This window comes from Anomalospiza imberbis, chromosome 18 (assembly GCF_031753505.1).
Source record: "Anomalospiza imberbis isolate Cuckoo-Finch-1a 21T00152 chromosome 18, ASM3175350v1, whole genome shotgun sequence".
In the NCBI taxonomy this organism is placed as follows: Eukaryota; Metazoa; Chordata; class Aves; order Passeriformes; family Viduidae; genus Anomalospiza; species Anomalospiza imberbis.
The window spans coordinates 11,950,821-11,970,511 of record NC_089698.1 but is presented as its reverse complement, the minus strand read 5'-3'; the positions used below and the strand labels follow the sequence as shown (position 1 = coordinate 11,970,511).

Sequence of the window (19,691 nt, the reverse complement as noted above, 5' to 3'; positions counted from 1 at the left end):
GCAGAACAGGTGTGTCTGAAGCAAGGAAAAAACATTGTAGCAGATGGTTTTCACTTTGCCAAGTGGAAACAGTCTGCTGGAAGATTTTTGCTGTTTAGGAAAGAGACAGGTCAGCACCCAGCCCCTGTGGGAATCCTGCCAGGGCCTCTGGGACATCTGGCCACTAGATGCTGCTGCATCACCTGTGAGAGCAAAGGGACACCGTGCCCAGGAGCAGGGAGCTGTGCTGGTACCCGAGGGATGCCTCCAGCTTCTGGCAAGGACAGAGTCAATAAAGCTCCTTACCCAGAGACTCATGCTACACTCTGCAGAGAACTTCTTCACAGTGGAAAAAAACCTGCTTTTCTTGGTCAAGCTGCTGCAAACCACGCGGTTCCCTCTGCAAACCACAACATGCTCTGTCCCTCTCCCAGAGTGGTTTGTCAGCACAGCAGAAACCATTTTGGCCAGGCTGTCAGCACCGAGTGCTGCAGTGGCTGGGCTAGCACAGGGGGCTGTGCTGGCTAGCCCTGTGTGAGCAGAGAGCTTGCTACATGAGCTGGGGAATGTCCCACACATGGTTAATGCTCCACTGCTCTTCAGTATCCTCAGAACCTCCATAAAGCCAGTGGCTGCATTTGCCAGGTGTTGTTGCTCTGTTTGGATTTGTAATCAGGATTTGGAAGGAAGTGGACATTAAGTCATCCTCCACACCTGTGCAGCACCCTTCATAACCATAGCCTGTGTCCCTTTGTGCCATTCCTGCTTTCCTGTTCTCCTGTCCCTGTGACCCCCCATTTCCAGGTACAGGCCTCCATGAGGAGGGTTCCAGTTTGCAGAATTGTTTTTCTGCCCTCCTAGTTAAGCCGTGTTTGTGCCTGGAAGTCTGTTTGTCTCTGCTGCTGGTCACACCATCCACGGGGAAGGCTGCACACTATGCTGGGTGTGAGATGTCAGTCTGAATGCAAGTCAAGTTATTGCAGTGCCCAGGAATGGTGAATGGAGCTGCTCAAAGTCTCACACATTCTTTCAGTTGGATCTACTGTTTTTGGGGAGTGAGCCAGCTGGCTTTTCTGTTTGTTTTCTCAGTAAACCTGCCCTTTAGTTCAAAGGGCCACACGAGCCACAGTGTGCATTGCACATGCCTGCAGGCTGGTGCCTTTGCTTTCCATCCTTCCAACCTGCAGGAAACCCTCAATGTCAGTGGTGAAAAGGCACATTTGCCCTCAAACTCTCTCCCTTTCCGTGCTGATGCGTGCAGGGATATTTGTCTTCTTACCTGGTGTTTTATGGGTAAATTTGTTGAGAAGGGCCTGTTGCATGCCAGTGAGCAAAGCCAATGGGAGCAGCTCTCTTCTGGCCCTAGCAGCGCTTGCATGCCTGGTGCCTGAGCAGCAGTGCCTGACCTCCTGTCCTGCTGCAGCTGCCACAGTGCTGAGCCCCAGGAGGTGTTTATGTTGTACCACTTCCTTCCTCTAACTGCAGCTTTACCACACTCCCAGCTGGGCTGCTCTGCACCCCTGCAGTTAAAGAGGTGCCTTTGCTGCCTTACCGAGGCTGCCCAGCCTCGCTGCACTCTGCTGTTGGTACCTTTGTACCTTCCCTGACTTTCAACTTTTCCCTTTCTTGGAGAGAGCAAACTTCTACCAGCATCATAAATATTTCCCACACTTGCTGTTCAAGTATAAGCAGAGCAGAGAAACAATCAAAACCAAGAGTCTATTTTGTAGGGTGCTAATCTTGACAGATCTCAAAATGGACTTAAGAGCAGAGCCTTTTGTGACACACATCTCCCTGCAGAATCTCCAGACAGGGCTGCTCTGCATGCAAACCATTGAAAAGCCAAGGCAAATACAGTGTCTTTTTTAAACTTCTTTTATTTACTGTACTTTTAGCACAAAAGCTCCACGTAAGAGTCTTGAGCCAATTTTCTGCTTGTTGGAATGAGGCACAAGTTCCTCAAATGTCACCCATTGTACACTCCTGCAAGGACAGCTGCCTTCAAAACCAAGCTGGAGCTATGTTCAGAGCTGGCTCTCTGGTGCTCCTCCACTGCTGTTTCACAAAGGATAAGTACACTTGCCTCACTCCAGCCTGGCCATGATGACAGGAAGGGATTTTAAATTGTTTTTCCCATACTTTCTGCCTGGCATGTATGCAGTGACCAGTGGCATTTTGAGCCCTTCCATTCCCACAGGACAAAGCACCTCCCTAGAGTAACACCTTGGATGGCCACAGAGTTATAAAACAGATAAATCTGCCTTGTTCTTTGCTCTAAATCATGGAGATAAGGCTGCTCATCCTTGTACTTTGCCTTTTGCTATCCCTCCACCTCTGTATTTTGTTCCTTTGTGTCATTGGATCTTGTCTGGTTCCAGTTCCTAGATTGAAAGCCCTGGGAGCTGCCTCCCAAAACCCAGCAGGTTGTGCAAGAGTTTTGCTTGCCTTGGTACAAGGTCTGTTGAGTGTCTACTCCCCTTTCACCCTGAAAAGGGAGAGGGATTACACCTCCACTGTCAGCTTAACGTGTCAGCTCAATCGAACTTGTTCGATTCAACTTCCTCAATTCCTGCCAGAGCTATTTGGAAATAAGTGAGAACCTGTGATTTCTGGAAGAAAATGAGGCTGTAACATACAAAATAGGAGGAATGTTTAAAAAACAGAAAGACATCCTAAGACTTCTTCTAAATTATTAAGAAATAAACTGCAAAACTTAATGCATTTTTTTCTGTCTTGTTCCTGTTTCCAAAATGCTGACAGAGAAAATAAGGGCAGGAAAAATGGTCTTTGAGGTGATGGAGTCAAATGAAAATACAGTGCTAGAAGAACTAGCCTGGAGCCAGCAATAATCAATCAAATGCCCTATGACAGAACCAGATAAAAATACCTCTTTGGTTATGTGGGCTGTGCAGTGCAGTCAGCAAATTGGAGAAAAACTTAAGGAAGGAACATTTCCAGGAGGCACATGAAAAGATCTTTGAAGTTCAGATAGGACTAATGGATCAACTGAACCATGAATAAAGGAGCAAAGTGAACCCACACTGCTAATATTGCTGCACACTGCTGAGATCAACACTCTTCTCAATGATTTCTCAGAGTATGGGCATGGGAGCACCTTGAAGCACAAAGACTTCTCTGACTATTTACCTGTGCAGAGCCACTTCCATGCTCCTTTTCCCCACTCCCTTAACATTTCAGATTCCTTTGCACTGAAGGAGTTTGAACTCAAGCAGCTGCCACAAGACTCTATGAGCCGTGATCTCCAGCATATCAGTGCTGGGTGCAGGTGCTCAAGAGGCTGAACTGCGCTGCAGGGAAAGTGAAGGGGGTGCACAGCCCCTCTCCCTGTTCTGGCTGAGAAACTGAAAAATTCTTACAGTGCTCTTCTAAATCTGAAAGTTCTAAACCCCTGGAAATGTTCCAGTTTTTGATTTGTCCAGTCCACAAGCTCCCAGATCAGTACCCAAACCTTTTCACAAGAAAAAGAGCAACTGGATCCTCCAGTTCCCTCTCCCTGAGATTCCTATGGCTCTTTCCAAAGATTTGTGTGTGACATGTAAGTGGCACAACACTGATAGCAAGGTGTCAGCACAGCTGAGGTGGTTTGACTGGGGGTGACTTTGCCTGAGTGGTTCAGCTGCTCTATCTCACAGGTCCCAGAAGTCCCTGTGCTCAGCCAGCATGTCACCTTCCCAGATCACACAGCTGTGAAACGCTCTGGGCTCAGTGCAAGTGACAAACACCAGGGAGAGGAAAGTCACTTTGAGTGAGTTTGCAGATGTAATGTCCACAGAGAAGTCCTCCACACTTCACTGCCATTCAGGTGTCACCTTGCAGCAGAGACTATGTGACAAAAGAATTATGTTCTGAACAGAAAGCCCTGCTGAGATCTGGCGGTGCGTGATTAACACCGGCTTAGAGGACACTGCAAAGGCCCTGTCTGCAGCGTGGCACAGCCCTGCAGAACCGTGTTACAAAACTCAGCAGTTACCTTGTGAAAGTCGTAGTGGGATGCCGTGGGTGAGTAGCTCCCGAGCCCCTGCGGTGCCAGCCAAAGCTGTGGAGGGGAGCGACAGCCCCCTCTCTCTTACTGCTTAGTACCAACCTCTCTTGTGAGGTTGGTAATTGACCGCCACTCGTGTCACTACTCACGTTCCCTTCCCTTCCCTTCCCTTCCTGAAGGAAAATGAATGAACACGATGCCAGCCACAGAGGGCCAGGGCCGCCTGACGCTGTGGAAATGGGAACTCTGTAACCCCTGTCCCAGCTCCGGCCGTGCCTCCCTGCCCCGGCTGAGGTGGGCTCTCCTGGGTCCTGCGGCGCTCGCCAGCCCTGGCCACGGAGGAGAGCGGCTTCCCGCGGTGCCCCCGCGGCACAGACCCCGCTCGCTCGGCTCCCGCCCCGCACGGCCGCCGGCGCGGCCCGGGGGAGGGACGGAGGGAGGGACGGAGGGCACCTCCCGCCCGGCGCGGCTCGGCCCCCGCCGGCCCATGCGGGGCGGCTCCGGGCGGTCGGCGGCAGAGCCGCGGCAGCTCCCCGCAGGGCGGGCCGCGTCGGGATGGGGCTGGAGCTGTACCTGGACCTGCTCTCGCAGCCCTGCCGCTCCATCTACATCTTCGCCCGGAGCAACAACATCCCCTTCGAGTTCAAGCACGTGGAGCTGTTCAAAGGTGGGACGGGCGCGGCCGCCGCCGCGCTGCCCCGAGGCGGCGGGGCCGGGGCGGGCGCGGCCCGGCGGGGCGCGGGCTCAGCCCCTCTCTTGGCTCTTGGCAGACTCGGTGCTGGGGAAGAAGCCGGCGGCGGGGAGCGGCGCGGAGCAGCCCCGCGCAGGTGAGGGCAGGCCAGGGCACGGGAGGGTCCCCGCAGGCCGAGCGTGCCCCCGGGCGGCGGCCCCGCGGGCGGGGAGGGACCGGACGGGCCCGCGGGCGCTCGGCGCTGTAACGCGATCCCCGGGGCTGAGCCCGCCGCTGCGGCCCTGGACCTGGCGGAGGTTTGCTCTCATGGACCCCGGGGGAACCCCTTCGCCTCCCGGCACCGGAGCTGCAGCGCGTCCTTCTGCCCGGTGGAGGGAAGGACGGGCTCCCCGGGAGATGCTGAATGCCTGCGCTGCCCCGGGGCCTTGAACGCCGTGGTTTGACCGGGCGGCTCCACTTCCCAGAGTAGTCTCGTAGCTCTGCTGCATCTATTTTTGTGGCTCTCCAAGGAATGTTCCTCTAGCCATTTCTAGCAAATTAGTCAAACTGACAGCCGAGGAGTGCTCTGGGAATGCTGTACTTGCGGCACCCCTGTTCAGGCTCCTCCAACTGTATTACTGTTGCCCATTTAAATGTTGCGTTTTCCTGTAAATTGTTACTTTTGTGCCTAAGGCAAAGCACATTACTTTGAAACACTTGACTGAGGATAAGATGATTAGGCAGGTATGTGATTGGCAAATAGAGTGGGATTTCCCCCTTCTATTTCCATAAAATCTTCTCCGCTGCTCTTTTCACCCACCAATAAACCTCCTTCTCTGCACTATGACTTAGGCTTAAGATTTCCTCATGTGTGCAGCCTGCTCTCCTTTTTGACTGTGGATTCTCTGATTGTTGAAGTTACACCTCAAAGCCCAACAACACACACCGTGTGTGTATCCATATCTAGCTCTATATCTGTACCTCCAACCACCCTTGGAAGTCATCAAGAACCAATTACCCCAGATACAACTGATGTCAAACAGAACTGTAAGTCAAGCCAACATCACAGGAATGATAAAGATGGACCACGCAATACCACTAAACAAAAAGGCTGGCTCTGCTGGCTGGAAGAGAGGCACAAGCTTAAGTTCTGCTAAACTGCAAATACAAATATTGGTCTCTATTTTCATACAATAATCAGTGGGTCCCAATGAAGCAGCCTGGAGTTAGTGTTCACACCAAGGCATTTGCCAGTTCACAGCTCAGTCAGAGTCTCAGCACAGGTCTTTTATGTCTATCTACAAACCAAAGTAACTGATTCCATCCCCAGGCTGTGGTGCTGGCTGTGTCACAGACACTGACCTACTGTCCAGCCTGCTGTAATGACATGTTAGCTCCGTCAGGGAACAAATATGCTCAGTATTCCTGCTAGAATTGCTGTATGATGAAAGCTCTCTGAAATCTGATTCAAGCTGCCCTCACCCACTGCTTACTTCTCATATCCTTGTTTCTTAGTTCCCTGCTGCCCTGGAAAATAAACACAGACAGCAGGACAACCAAACAGCTGGGTCTGACTAGGTATTTCTCATTAGCTGTAAGCATCACTGACTGGCAACTTTCTACTGCATTTTTCCAAAGACCAGGTGAACACTAGAGATCTCACCAGAGCTGGGTGTGTGGCCTTGGGGCCATTCTAAAAGCACAAAACAAAGCACCTTCCCTGAGCAATTCCTTGCATGACAGTAGACTTACAAACATTTACCTTGTTGTTTCTGTGATACAAATCATGGGGGTGACACATCCTGTACTTTGCCCAATTTTGGACATTTTTATTTTTATACTCAATTTTCTCAGTTATTAGGCTTAACTTGCACTTTCTGTCAGGTTATTATTTTTAAGAAGCCCTACCTAGGGTTTCCTACCTCTCTGGACACTGTTGCCTGGTTCTGCTGAGCAGTTGGAACCTCTTACCCAGCTAAGCTGGAAGTCAAATTCACAGCAGGCAGCCAGAGACTTTTCCTAATGAAAGGGAGAATGTGGGTTTGAATCCCTTCAAATCCCTTAATCTCTGATGAAGCTACTTACACTGGAATTAAAAAAAAAAAAAACATCTTCTCAAAGAAGAAACAAGGTAGAGGCTAGTCAGCTGGAAAGGAGACCAAGTGGTAATGTTTTCTCTGCTTGATTTAACTCATTATGTGAAATCGATATAAGGAAAAACAGTCTGTAGTTGTAATGCAGCAACCTGCATTCTCCCAGCCCTTCCCAAACCAGCTGCAAATAAATTTGTTTGTCCAGAGGCTGGTTTTATTTCCCAGGGGCTATTTCCTACTGCACATTTGTCCAGTAATGTAGCCTCTGCTACTGCTTCCTCAATGTGTACAAATACTTCTTAGAGATGGAGGTCACTATAAGTTAAGAATCCTTTTTCTTGTCTTTTTTTGAACAAAGGGAGTTTTGTACAAGACCTCCTGCTAGTCATGCTGATTTGATCAGGATTTGCACTTTAATTGTCATGTCTCCTCAGGAGAACTTAAAACAAGCAAAGCAAACAAATTCCTCACAGCTTTTCCTACTCAGGTGTTTCTGGGCTGTTGTGCAATGCCCTGGCATTTAACTGCAGACTGGCAAGTCTGATGCCAGCGGTGGGAAACCGAAAGCCTGATTAGATAGTCAGCTGTTAATTCCTCCAAGGGACTGTGGAGTTTAAATTCTTATGGAATGGTGTCTTCCTCCTGTGTTTTCCTGTTAGAAGTAGGTTGACATGCAGAGCCAGGAGTAACACAGAGTCAGGAGTAGTGCAGGGTTGAGGTGTCTGAGCTTCCCTGCCCCTAGCCAGTGTCCATTGTGTCAGTAAGTTCTGCAAGTATCCTGGTACCTGAGTCAAGAAAGAGAACTCCTGTTAGAAATATAAAAATATAAACTGCTCCATGCCACGTGGCCAATCTGAGCCTGCTGCCTCTGCAGACAGCTCTTACACTGACTCTGCCATTTCATTACCTTTCACTTGAGAGCTATGACCCTACTGGGAAAACCTCACACAGTTCACTGATCATCCAGCTGGCTGCAGATATTTCATTTATCATGTACTGGCAGATAGATACACTTCTAACCTCAGACTTGTCTGTTCATGTTCTTAGGGCCGTCAAATAGTGAAGGTGCAGGCAAAGTCAGCCTCTTGAAGAAAGTACCTGCACTGAAGGACGGAGACTTCACCCTTGCAGAATGGTAAGAACTCAGTCCTTAGGCTTCCTTGGGTACCAGCAATCTGTGCTGCATTCAGAAGATGTCATTCCCATGGAATAATTAAGGATCACAGAATATATGAACATGCTGGTTATTTTTAATAGTATAACCTCATTTGATCTCTTTCCATTTTCTGTTTGAATTATCTTTCAGAATGTAAACAACTCAACTGACTTAGCTTCTTCATCTCACCCTGAATGCACTTACCTCAAAATGGGATTATAAACATTTCTGGGAGATGTTTAAAGCTTATAAAAATCCCTTTCACCCTAGGAAAAGAAATCCCTTTTACTCTAGGAAAGAATTCTGTTTATCTGAATTAGTTATAAAGGCTGAGAGAACATCTACACAGATAAAATTTAGGCCTTGCATTAAAAGATTATTATGGAGACTGGTTAATGATGTAATAATACTGAAACAATTTAACCATAGCGGTATCAGCATGGCAGGGGTGTCTGCATTTTCTTCCATTTTGTCAGCACATTTTCTGTGGCTTTTTTTTCTCTTTTTTTTTAGTAATAGCCTAAGTATTGTTGCAGATGACTAAGACATTTTTCCATCTGACTTCTGCCAGTTAGTGAAAGTATAAACATCTGGACAAACACAAAAAGATTCTGTAGGGTTTCCTTGCTGAGACTTCCACTGACTTCCGTGGAAGCTGCATGCTGGAGACAGATCTGATGAAAAGGCACCAATAACCCATCTGAGAGTTTCATTTAGTACACAGGCACAGAAACAGCACAGGTCTCAGAGAGATGGGTCAGAACAGGCAAGGAGCAAGTGGAGTTGCCATCACTGATAGATGATCATGGAGGTTTGTTGTTTGTTTGACCCAGTACTGTCCAGTAGCACCATAGAACAGTGCTGTGATTTTCCAGCAGGTTAAAGTTTTCATGGAAGGGCACTGATGTCAGCATGAATTAGATGCTTTGGTATGGTCCCTAGACTCCACTGGAAATCCTGATTGGGATGTTTTTTAGTGGAAGCTACAAGTTGAGAAGGAGCAGGAGAGGGAGCTTAGGCAGAAGCATTCTGCATCGTAACTGCCTGACCCCTTTCTTGTCTCCTGCTGACGCGTGAGCAGCACCGCCATCCTGCTGTACCTGAGCCGAAAGTACAACACTCCTGACCACTGGTACCCCTCAGACATACAGCAACGGGCCCGGGTGGACGAGTACCTCTCCTGGCACCACGCTAACATCCGGGCTAACGCTCCTAAGACCATGTGGATCAAGGTAAGGAGACTGAATGGAAGAACGTGAGTAAATGGTGTTGTCTGTCGGAACCCAGAATGTCCCTTGGACACTTGGATGTTCCGGGCCCAGGTCAGAAGCATTTGAGACCCTGGAATGCAGCCACAGACCCCTGTGGCTTTGAACCTGATCCATGGAACAATTTACCAACCTTGCAGGAAGAACAAGAAATCACAAAAGTTTAGATATTGTAGTAGAAGTAGTCACAAAGTGAGAGGAAGAGTTTTTGAGTGCTGTACAGGGAGGTTTTAGGCCTTGCACAGAGGGGTCTGAGTTTTGTACATGGGGGTCAGAAGTTCTAAGATGGAGGGACTTGGGCGTGCCCTGTCCTCTTTCTTTCTTCTTCCTAACCTCCGTGCTCTTGGTGATGTTGGCACTCACAGATTGGTTTAGAGTAGAAAGTCACTGCTCAATATAGGTGATGGGCATTGGGGGAAAACTGTAAACATCTAATACATAATGTATGATATAAAAGAGGGCACCAGCACCCTGGGAGTCAGTGTGTGCCCTTGCCTGACTGCTGAACGGACCGCAGCAGCTCAGGGAGAAATCTTTCAGATAACACACAATAAACTACCTTGAGACCAGACAACAGAAGACTACTGAGTCTTTCTTTGGAGACACGGGTTGGAGGAGAGACTTTTCCACCTTTCCGGCGCACCCCAACCAGGGGGTGAGTTCCTATAGTTGTCCTGTGAGAGTACTGAGCATTTTAACAGCCCCAATTCAGAGACAGTTTGTTGTGATGAAACAACAAACCCGGGCCATTCCTAGCTGAAAGGAGCTGTTGGAGAGGGAGCGGTTCCAAACTGATCAACATCAGGATCTGGCAAAAGCAGATTTGGCCATTTTGGTTTTTCCCTTAAAGAAGGTCTGGTACAGAAGGTCTCAAACTCAACAGACTTTCATTGCCTGGATTTGTGAGTGAAAATGTAACAGACTTAGTATTGCTTCCAAGGGCCTCCCCCTCCCTGCACAGCTGTGCAGAGTGTGCACATAGGCAGAGTTTGGCTTTGGTGAACATGTGTTTTGTTGCTGAAAGCAGAAAGACTTGCATTCTTCATAAAGTTCCTGCAGCCTCTTAAGGGTGGAAATCCAGAAGGAGTCTTCTGCTTCCAGCACGCTTATGTGCTTCTCTGAAATATGCTCAGGGACAGAGAGCAGAGAGATGCTGAGAGGCAGATTTTCTTTACTCAGTGTAGTCAGGTCAATTTACATTTAGGCAAAATTACCTGATTCATCCTGAGCCAGAAAATCATTTAGTACCAGATTTTACTGGACACCTATTCCCAGCCAACTCACCAGACAGTTAATGCAACTATCCCTAGTTGCAAGTATAGTTCTGCAAGGACAGCTGGTGTGGAATTTCAGATGAAATCAGGATTGCTAGTAAACAGGTAACTTCACTACTCCCTTGTAAAGTTTGCCCTTGTTTGTGCCTAACAAAGCATATCAGGACTCGTTTATCTTCTTGAATTTATTGGTATTTGATTGTTTGGCTATAGAGTACAGAGGAGCAATTCAAATATGAGGCAGATTCATACAAGAAGCAGTTTCTTCCAGCCTCTGCATGCTGGAAGCCTGCAGTTGCTCCAAGGGAAAGAAATCCAACTAATTGCTGCTGATGGTGATTAGATAGCCCAGATGCAGAAAAGGTCCTCACAATAACTGTAAATATGGAAACATACAAAGGCACCATGTAAGAAAAGCATATTAGCTAGAAATGGGAGAAGACAGACAGCCTTGAGATAAGGAAAAGGAAGAAGATGCTGTTTCAAGTGATTTTACTCTAAGATCCCATCATGCATAATTGGAATCACTTAGGAAGAGAACTGGCCACGAATTTTATGATGAAATGGATTCCACATGTATTTGGCCAAAATCCTGGCTTGGATTAAGCAATCCCAACTTGAATTGTTGCATATACTAGCAGTAAGTAGAAATTCAGTTCACTCGCACTGAACTGATTGATTGAAATTTGTGTTTATAATTTTGATTCTCTAAACAAACTGTAGTTCTTTAGCTGTGGAGGGTGAAGGCAGCACAGCTGTGAAACACTCTGGGCTCCAGTGGTGCATACACCTCTGTGACTGGTGAAAAATATTGTGGAAAGGCAACTACCTCCTGTGCCAGCAAGTCTGTGCAGACACAAGGACTGCACTTGTGTGATTGCTCCAGAAAATTTTCTAGTGGTTTAAAGAATGATGCTTTAAGCCACTGAAAGATTTGTGTAAAAATGGTGTTGACCACTTCCAGCCTCGCTGGCTGCTGTCACACAAAGGAAGCCATTTCTGTCTCTCCAGCCAGTATTGATGAATTCTAGTCCTTCTGATGCTCCTGCCACAGCCACCACCATTCCCTCCTCTCCGTCACCCTGCGGGACAGGCAGCTGCCTGCAGCATCCAGTTCCACAGCAGGGTGGCTGGCAGGGGTGGCTGCTGGGCAGCTCCTGGTAACACAGAGGATGTAGCAGGGGTGACTGTGGCAGAGATTTGTCTTCCCTAGAGCTGTTGCCTGTTTTTCTTTTGTAGCCCAACAGGGCGGAGTGGGGGGGCACAGCTGCCAGGCACAAAATGAGGTGAGGATCCTTGATTTTGTTCCACACATTGCTGCTGATTAGCTGGAGGTCACTGCTGTGCCAGGTCACACTAAGGACTGCTGGTGTGCTCTCTGTGCAGGAGCTCTGTGGAGCTGCCACAGCCCATGAAGCTCTGCCATCCCCTTCTGTGGCTTGATTGCAGGGCACTGATGATGATGGGTGTAACTTCAATTACTACCAGAGAACAATTACAATTACAATTACAACTACTACCAGAGAAGATGGTCATGTGTACTGTTATGTCCCTTCTCTCCTCAGGTGTTGATTCCCCTCTTCACAGGGCAGCCACTGCCCTCAGAGAAGCTCCAGGAGGTTATGGAGGGGCTGTCCACTTCCCTGAAGCAATTTGAGGAGAGGTTTCTGCAGGACAAGGCTTTTATCATTGGGAGTGAGATCTCCCTGGCAGATCTTGTGGCCATTGTGGAACTGATGCAAGTGAGTGCCTGGAGCGTGGTGAGGAAGTGTCAGCACAAGGAAAACAGATGCTGCAGAGCAGGGAGGGGGCAGCACGTGGTAACTCTTCACTAGCAGGGGAAGCAAGGGCATATTTCAGCAGAAATGGCCTAAGACAATGGGGAGAATGTGGGAGTGGGCTCAGAACAGCAATGAAAATCAAAAAAAAAAGCTGGCTGCAACAGATCTCTTTTGTTTCTCATCTCTAGCAATAACCTCTTCTTAATTTTTTATCATGACTTTATTTTTAACCTCCAGAGAAGGAGGTAATATATATAAAAGAGAAGCAATAGCAGACAGGTCTGATGAAATGAGACAACCATATAGGAATATTTCTATCATTCAAGAATATAATACTTGCCCATGCCATGTCTGGAAGATGAAAGAATTGCCTCAGATAGAGGCAATCAAATTAAGTCTGTTACAAACTGGTTTTTCCCTGCCAGACCACCAGGGCCTGGATCCTTCAGCCCAGCAGTGATTTCTTTCTCTCATTTCAGTGTCCAAGGGACTGAAAAACAGCAGTTCTGCTTCTCTACAGTGTGTTCCAGAGAGTGGCTCAGGCAGAAAGCAGAAGGGGGTAGATTGTGTTAGTTAGGACACTGGTTCAGCTAAACACATTTTGTGCTGGGTGTTGCTGTATAATCCAGCACTCTGTACTGCAAACTGGGCAGTGGCCCCTGGGTGCCAGCCCACCACATCTTCAGTGTCGTGGCTGAAAATCACTCACAGAACGTGGTTATCTACGCTGCCCTAAAGAGCTGTTCCAGCACCCAGGAACTGAGTTGTAAATGCCCTTTAAAATACAGGTTAGCTTTTGTGTCCCCCAGATAGCTACACCAACCAGAGATTTCCCTTCTTCCTACTGCTCCTCTATGAGCTCTTCCCTTTTTTCCCCTTTACCTGCAAGTATACTTTTAGTGCCTGTTGTGTCAGTTAAGAAGTGACTGCCCCAAGCCTCACGGTTGTCTCTCCCCTTTCTGCAGCCTGTTGGAGTTGGTTGTGACATCTTTGAAGACAGACCCAGGCTGAGGGAGTGGCGCAGGCGGGTGGAGGATGCTGTGGGGAAAGAGCTTTTTTTCCAAGCCCATGAGATGATCCTCAATATCAAAGAACTGAGCAATATTCAAATTGATCCACAGCTGAAAGAGCAACTGGCACCTGTGTTGATGAAGATGTTGAAATGAATTAACCTATCTTAGCATTTTTCCTGCCTTTTTTTTTTTTCCTTTTTAACTTCTTCTCTGACATCCAGTTCTCCATGTAACTGGAAAGAGCACTGTAATTCTAATACAGAATTTGCAGAGTGTTTCCCTGTGGGCCAGGTCTTTCTTGTATCTTTGGGGGTGGAATCTGGGGAATGTTTAAGACCTAAAACATTAAATTTATACAGAAGGCTGAGGCCCTAGAGGTCACTTAACGTGCATCTGGATTTTATTTCAGTGTCAGTCTTCTCAGAGATGGTAGAGACAAGAATGGTATTTCCTGACAGAATTCAAGCCAGCCTACAAACCGGGAATGTTAAAGGACTGAATAGGATGAGGATCATTGTTTCCAATTTTAACATTTGTACTGCAAAGTGTGCCTGATCCTCATCTTCCCAGCATGTGTCTGCACAGACAAGTAGAGCACAAAACTACTTCACAAAAGTGAAAAAAAAAATATATTAAGGTTTCTTATTGTTGAGGCATCTTGCTTGGCTGTCCATATACATCCCACCCTTCTTTTTCCCTTGAAGTTCCTTTGAGAAATTTCTTTGTATTCATCTACAACGGTGAATCTTTATAATTCTTCAGTTTAACTTTGGATTTCTGAAAGCCTGGCTTCTGTTGGTGCTCAGTCTACATGTGTGGCAGCAGCTGTTCTAGGAGATTCATGCAGCTGGTGGCCACAGCCTTGGAATAACTGCCTACCTAAAAACCCACTTTGATATTATACAGGGAGTAGCCTGAAAGAAGGCATTCACAGTGTTTTCGTGAAAGAGAATATAACAGTACACAAACTGGGTTTTTTCTATGGTAACACTGTAATAGCACATTTCTCCTAGGAAATGCAGGGAGGGAATAATTGCAGACGTGCTCTTCTGAGACTGTTTTGGATGGATGTTCACCAAGTAAGTCATCCAGTGCAGCTGAAGTAATAAGAGAGATTTTGTGGCATTGAGCAACACAAGCATCACAATAAAAGGGCAAAGAGTTGTTTTGGAGCGTTTGGGCTCTTGTTCTTGGCTGTGTTTCTGCTCAGTTATAGCTCAAACACAAAATCCTTCTGTATTGCAGCACAATTTATGAGATAAAACTGAGCAAATCCAACCATTCCAGTTTCTTCAGTTGAAAATAACAAATTGTAAAGGATGCAGAAATTGGTGGAATATACATCTGTATATTTCCATTCATAAGTAGTTGTTGCCCTTACCCTAAAATCCTTGCCAAAAAATTCTTCCTGTAAAGACTAAAACAAAATGAGTAATGGAATTCAAGAATTGCTTCTTTCACTAATCAAATAACTGTTTGGTTTTTTTTTTCCTCTAGTTCTACCATGTGATATTTTTTGCTGGCAAGTTCTAAAAAACCTGTTGTTTTCTCATGGTGTTTTTCAGCAAGGTTTCTGTCCTAGAAATCTTTGCCCAGCCTTCTTCTTGGCTGTTTTTTGCACATAACTCTTTGTTCCAGTATTGTCTTCACTAGCAGCAGTGAAGGCCAAGTGATTCCCTAAGCAAAAAAAGAGAGCAATTTCATAATTTTTCATTAGTGTTGTCTAGAATTGTAAAAAACCAAGATGCCACGTTTACACATGACAAATTTCCCCAACAGTATTGTGCCTTAAATGATGACCTTTTGGTATAGCTGGTTCATAACCCTTTGATGTAAAAGAGCTCGTGGAACCTCACTGGACAGTAGCTCAGCTTCTGAGCAGCCTCTGATCTCTAGTTTAGACACCTGTGATCTGTAGATCAGACCGACCCTGTGCGCCAGCATGCCGAGGTCACTTACCAGCTTGGGAGTTCAAAGTCCTGATTGCTCAAAGTCCTTGTAATTAATACACGTTGGATAAAGCAGTAAACCTCTCTGCTTGCTTTTTAATTTCTTGTCGCTTTGGTCGTTAAGAGCAATGACCGCACTTCCATGCTCAGCCCTCTGTGCACAGAGGTGTCTGTGGTAGCGACCTGAAATGTTTTTCCACTGGCAGGAAGGGCCATGAAGCTCACTCTCCCCGGCCGTTAGTGATGGCTTTGGCCTCAGAGCCCAGCAGCGCCCGTGCTGGTGCCGCGGTGGGCGGGCGCGGCCGGGCCTGAGGCCGGCGCGGCGCAGGCCAGGGCGCGCTCCGCGCTGCCGCGGGCGGTCCCGGGGCCGAGCCCGCCCCGCCGCGGCTCCGGGGGCGCGGGCAGAGGCGGTGCGGGCCGCGGCGCGGCGGACATGCCGTTCGTGGAGCTGGACACCAGCCTGCCGGCCGAGCGGCTGCCGCCGGGGCTGGCCCAGGCCCTGTGCGCCGCCGCCGCGGACATCCTGGGCAAGCCGGCGGAGGTGAGCGGGGCCGGGGCGGCGGGGCGGGAGGCGGCGGGGGCTGACGGTGGCTAACCGTGGCTAACCGTGGCTGTCCCGGCAGCGGGTGAACGTGACGGTGCGGAGCGGGCTGCCCATGGTGCTGTCGGGCTCGGCCGAGCCCTGCGCCCAGCTGGTGGTCTCGTCCATCGGCGTGGTGGGCACGGCGGAGCAGAACAAGGGGCACAGCGCCCGCTTCTTCGACGTCCTGAGGGCGCAGCTGGGCCTGGGCCCCGATCGGTGAGTGCGGCCTGGCGGGGCTCAGCATGAGCACCACGCTCACCCCAAGGGCGACGAGAGCGTCCTCCCGTCGGGCCCACGGGCCTGTGCGGTGCACGGACATGGAACGCGACAAACAGTGCCAAGGGGACGGTCACAGCAGGAGATAGTGGCACTTCCCATGTCCTCCAGGAGACTAAGCTGTAGTACAGATCCAAGACGACATTGCAAACACTAAGTGCTCGTGGATGCTGAATCCCAGACATGTGGTTTGGAGCCAGATAAAACCATAGACCGGTATGCACTTGTTGAACAGTCTGGGCATTACTGTTCTCTGAAGATCAGTAGTTACAGTGGGTGAAACTGGTGTGAAACCCCACTGGAATTGGTAGAGCTTCACCCCACCAGGGTGTCACCCTGCCAAATGCTGGGATGAGGCTGTTCCTGAAGGTCAGCCTTGTCCACCTCTGCTTGTCTTACCCATCTCCCCAAAGGAGACTGATAATAGTACTTCCCTGCCTCTTAGGTGCTGTCAGGATAAATCCCCGGCAAGATTATGCACTATGTGAATCCTCCTAAAATGGACAAGTATCACATTTAAAGTGTTGAAATACAGACTGCTTTTGTTTGTGTGGGTGAAGTCTGTTTGTACCCTGACCCAAACACAGCTTATGTTTCCTTCTGTTAAATGAACACCCTGAAGTGTAAGACAGTGAGACCCTAGTGCAGATTTTCTACTATGTTACAAACTGGGCAGCAGTAATGTTCAATTGTAAAGTAATGTTTCCTGTCCACATTTTTACTTTATACCCAAAAGGATTGTCATCCGCTTTTACCCACTGGAGCCCTGGCAGATTGGCAAGAACAGGACAGTCATGACATTCCTGTGATCCTGGGAGCGGCCGCTGGAACAAAGCCACGATGAAGGCAACCCAGAGATGATCAGCTCTGTCTGTCTACTTGTTTCCTCTTGTGATCAAATCTGTGTAGCTCGATTCACTTTTGTCTTTGCATCCTGTACACACAAAGCTCAAGACCGAGGCAATCAACTGTACTGATTTTACTGAAATAGTTCAAAGTCTTTGTCTCAAGCTCAGGCCTAGACAAAGGCGCTTGTAGCAGTAAAAAGTTTAATTTTAGAACATTTGGCTTTACTGAGGACCAGAGAGATTCTGAGGTTTATCTAGTTTTTCTCATAGTTTGAAAGGCAGAAAAAAAATCCTCTTTTCTGTTTCTTTGTGGCAGCAGAAGGGTCTCAGGCCAGCAAAGATGACCTGGAAGTCAAATTCTTTTCTTTTTCAGTTTCCCCCGAAAGCCCTTTCTGGAAAGAGAGGTGATTACTGGGAGAGTTTAGGCATTGCAGGCTCATGTCAGATCTTGTGCTCTGTGCTCTGTCATTGCCACCTCCTGTGACTGCTCCTGCAAAGTGTTACTTGTTCACAAGGTTTCCAGGGCTCAATGTCTGTCTGCTGATGGCAGTGTCTGGAGGAGGGAGTCACTTCTGAAGACCTGCACTGTGCCACTAGAAAATATTTTGAAGTTTCTGCTACTGCCAGCTTTAATTCCTGTTGTTCACTGTTCAGAGTCCTTTTCCTTGCTGTTATGGGGAGTTTTGGGATGATACAGCATCTCACTGTGATCTGTGGCTGATGTTTCTGGCTCAGTGTCCCTGCAGAGAAGTGTTTTAGGTTTTTAGGATCCATATATTCCCTCACTTTGTAACTAGAATACACAGGGCATTTTATTAAAACAAAAGCAAGGTACTTTTTGTGTACAATGTTGTCTCTGCATTCTGCTGCTAATAAAATAATTAATCAGTTCCCTTTCACTGTGTGAATTGATCAGGGAGCTCAGCAGAACTGAGAGCACATCCCTGGGACATGGGGGTGCATGAGAACACAAGGCTGAAGAGGGCTTCTGTGCTCCTTCATCATTCTAAATGGAGTTTTATTTGTTTATGGCTTGAAGTATCTTCTAATTACCATTTAAAAGTTGTTTGTTCCCTATACACTACAAATAACTTCTGTGTTTGACAAATCTGACAGGAGTACAATACCAAACACAAATTCGTGTATCAGGCTGGGGGGCTACACCTTATCTGGTTAATAAACTGTAGCAAAGCTTCTTTTGGTAAGTGTCAGTTTACTGGCTCACAGCACTGGGGGTTTGTAGGTCTTAGTGCTTGGAGACAGACATTGTGGCTGCCCAGGTCTCTCCACTTTCTCAGGAGATCTTTCCAATCAGAAGTTGTTGAAACTCAGGCAACGACCAGGTAGGTGACCTGAGTCTGAGAGCACTGACTCAGCAGTACTGTGTTGCAGAGAAGGGGGTGGACAGCCCTGGCTTTGCACCAGCTTGAGGTAAATATTCCAAAATGCAGAAAATAATCTCACTTTAATTCTGATCTGCAGATAGTTCATTTCCTGGAGGTCCTTCTGCCTCCTGAAGTAACAACCACAGACCCTTGCCAAAGCCTTGGTTTCCTTCAGAGAAAACTTGCTCAGCCCTGGGCCCCAGCTCTATTGGTTTTGGGCCATGTTGGCCACCCTGGGGACTTCTGCAGACTCTGCTTTCCTCACCCTTGGCTGCTCCCAGTGTGGGCTTGTGCCTGGGAACAACTTCCCCAGGATTGCAGTTGAGCAAGAAGGTGTAAGAAAGTTCATGTTCTGGAGAAATGGCCTATTTTTTACTTCATGAGCTAATGTTGGAATAGGTTTGACAGTATTTTGGAACTCGAGAATCATAACCTGCAAAATGGTTATGTAGGCCCCTGGAATCCCCCCATGGCACGAACACATCAAGCAAGAGAAGCAGGAAACGTTTTTCACTCTTCAGGTTGGAGAAAATCAGGTATACCACCCTTAGCTATGGCTCAGCAATGACATTATAAAATCCCTTTCCCCTGCATGCAGATGGTCCCTGTTCCATGGGCTGGAGCCTGCCTGACATCTGGAGTTAGTAGCTCCCAGCTATGGTTGATTTTTTTACTGTTGTAACTTCCCGGGCTCAACCTCCTAAGGTTAACAAATATTTCTGCTCCCCAAAGTGGCCTCTGTTGTTTGACAGTGCTGTATGGGCATATGTTCAAATTGAAAGGCAATGCCCTGATTTTGAACATTGAGTAACCATTTCCTAGCCTCAAACCTTTGGACTTTGGACAATCTTTCTGTGTATTTACACTGGAGAGGAGCAGTGATTCCCTGAGGATGATGCAGGGCACCACTGACAGGAAAGTACTGCAGGGCTGTGGCAGCTTTGTGAGTTACTCTCCAAACACAGCAGTGGGATGCTGCTGCTCGCAGCAGCCCTGTGCTTGGAGTGTCATGGAGGGAAGAAGGGCATTAACACAACTGGTACATTTCAGATGAAGAGGGCTCTTCCTCACGGCGCTAAGTGGTGATTCAGTGCAGTGCTTGAGCACAAGCTTACCTTCATTTGTGTGTGTGATGTGTTGTAGCCACAGGAGTGTTTAAACCTGAGGTTCTGTCCCACAGCTGGGGCCTTGCCAGCCTGTCTGGGATGTGCTTGGGCTGTGCTGAGGTCTCTGTGGGGCTGCAGGTGGCACATCTGCTCTTTGATATTTGCTGCTCTCTGACCACCTTACACCTTATAAATAAAGTCACTTCCGCACGGAGCTGCCTCAGTGCTGCTGGGCTTCACTTCCCCCAGATCCCAGGGGCACAGAAGTGTGTTCCCATCTCCAGCTGGCTCCATGGCAAACTTTAGG

At 48.0% G+C, this 19,691-nt stretch overlaps 2 protein-coding genes across 2 annotated transcripts; both read left to right on the top strand.

Moving 5' to 3' along the window:
• The first annotated feature begins 4,480 nt into the window (after nt 1–4,480).
• LOC137484905 (glutathione S-transferase theta-1) lies at nt 4,481–13,623 on the top strand. Its single transcript, XM_068209113.1, has 6 exons — nt 4,481–4,649; nt 4,753–4,809; nt 7,793–7,880; nt 8,983–9,133; nt 12,009–12,185; nt 13,190–13,623. Exons 1-6 carry the CDS (start codon nt 4,538–4,540, stop codon nt 13,388–13,390), a joined length of 786 nt encoding a protein of 261 aa, XP_068065214.1. The 5' UTR covers nt 4,481–4,537; the 3' UTR covers nt 13,391–13,623.
• Nucleotides 13,624–15,555: 1,932 nt separating this feature from the next.
• Nucleotides 15,556–18,089, top strand: LOC137484904 (D-dopachrome decarboxylase). Its single transcript, XM_068209112.1, has 3 exons — nt 15,556–15,727; nt 15,810–15,985; nt 16,782–18,089. Exons 1-3 carry the CDS (start codon nt 15,620–15,622, stop codon nt 16,852–16,854), a joined length of 357 nt encoding a protein of 118 aa, XP_068065213.1. The 5' UTR covers nt 15,556–15,619; the 3' UTR covers nt 16,855–18,089.
• Nucleotides 18,090–19,691: the final 1,602 nt, after the last annotated feature.

Bases quoted from the DNA above. Each gene is read 5' to 3' on its own strand.
- LOC137484905 (XM_068209113.1), top strand. From the start codon at position 4,538: ATGGGGCTGGAGCTGTACCTGGACCTGCTCTCGCAGCCCTGCCGCTCC. The intron at 4,650-4,752 runs GTGGGACGGGCG...GGCTCTTGGCAG, and splicing joins GCACGTGGAGCTGTTCAAAG to ACTCGGTGCTGGGGAAGAAG. The intron at 9,134-12,008 runs GTAAGGAGACTG...TTCTCTCCTCAG, and splicing joins CTAAGACCATGTGGATCAAG to GTGTTGATTCCCCTCTTCAC.
- LOC137484904 (XM_068209112.1), top strand. From the start codon at position 15,620: ATGCCGTTCGTGGAGCTGGACACCAGCCTGCCGGCCGAGCGGCTGCCG. The intron at 15,728-15,809 runs GTGAGCGGGGCC...CTGTCCCGGCAG, and splicing joins TCCTGGGCAAGCCGGCGGAG to CGGGTGAACGTGACGGTGCG. The intron at 15,986-16,781 runs GTGAGTGCGGCC...TATACCCAAAAG, and splicing joins CTGGGCCTGGGCCCCGATCG to GATTGTCATCCGCTTTTACC.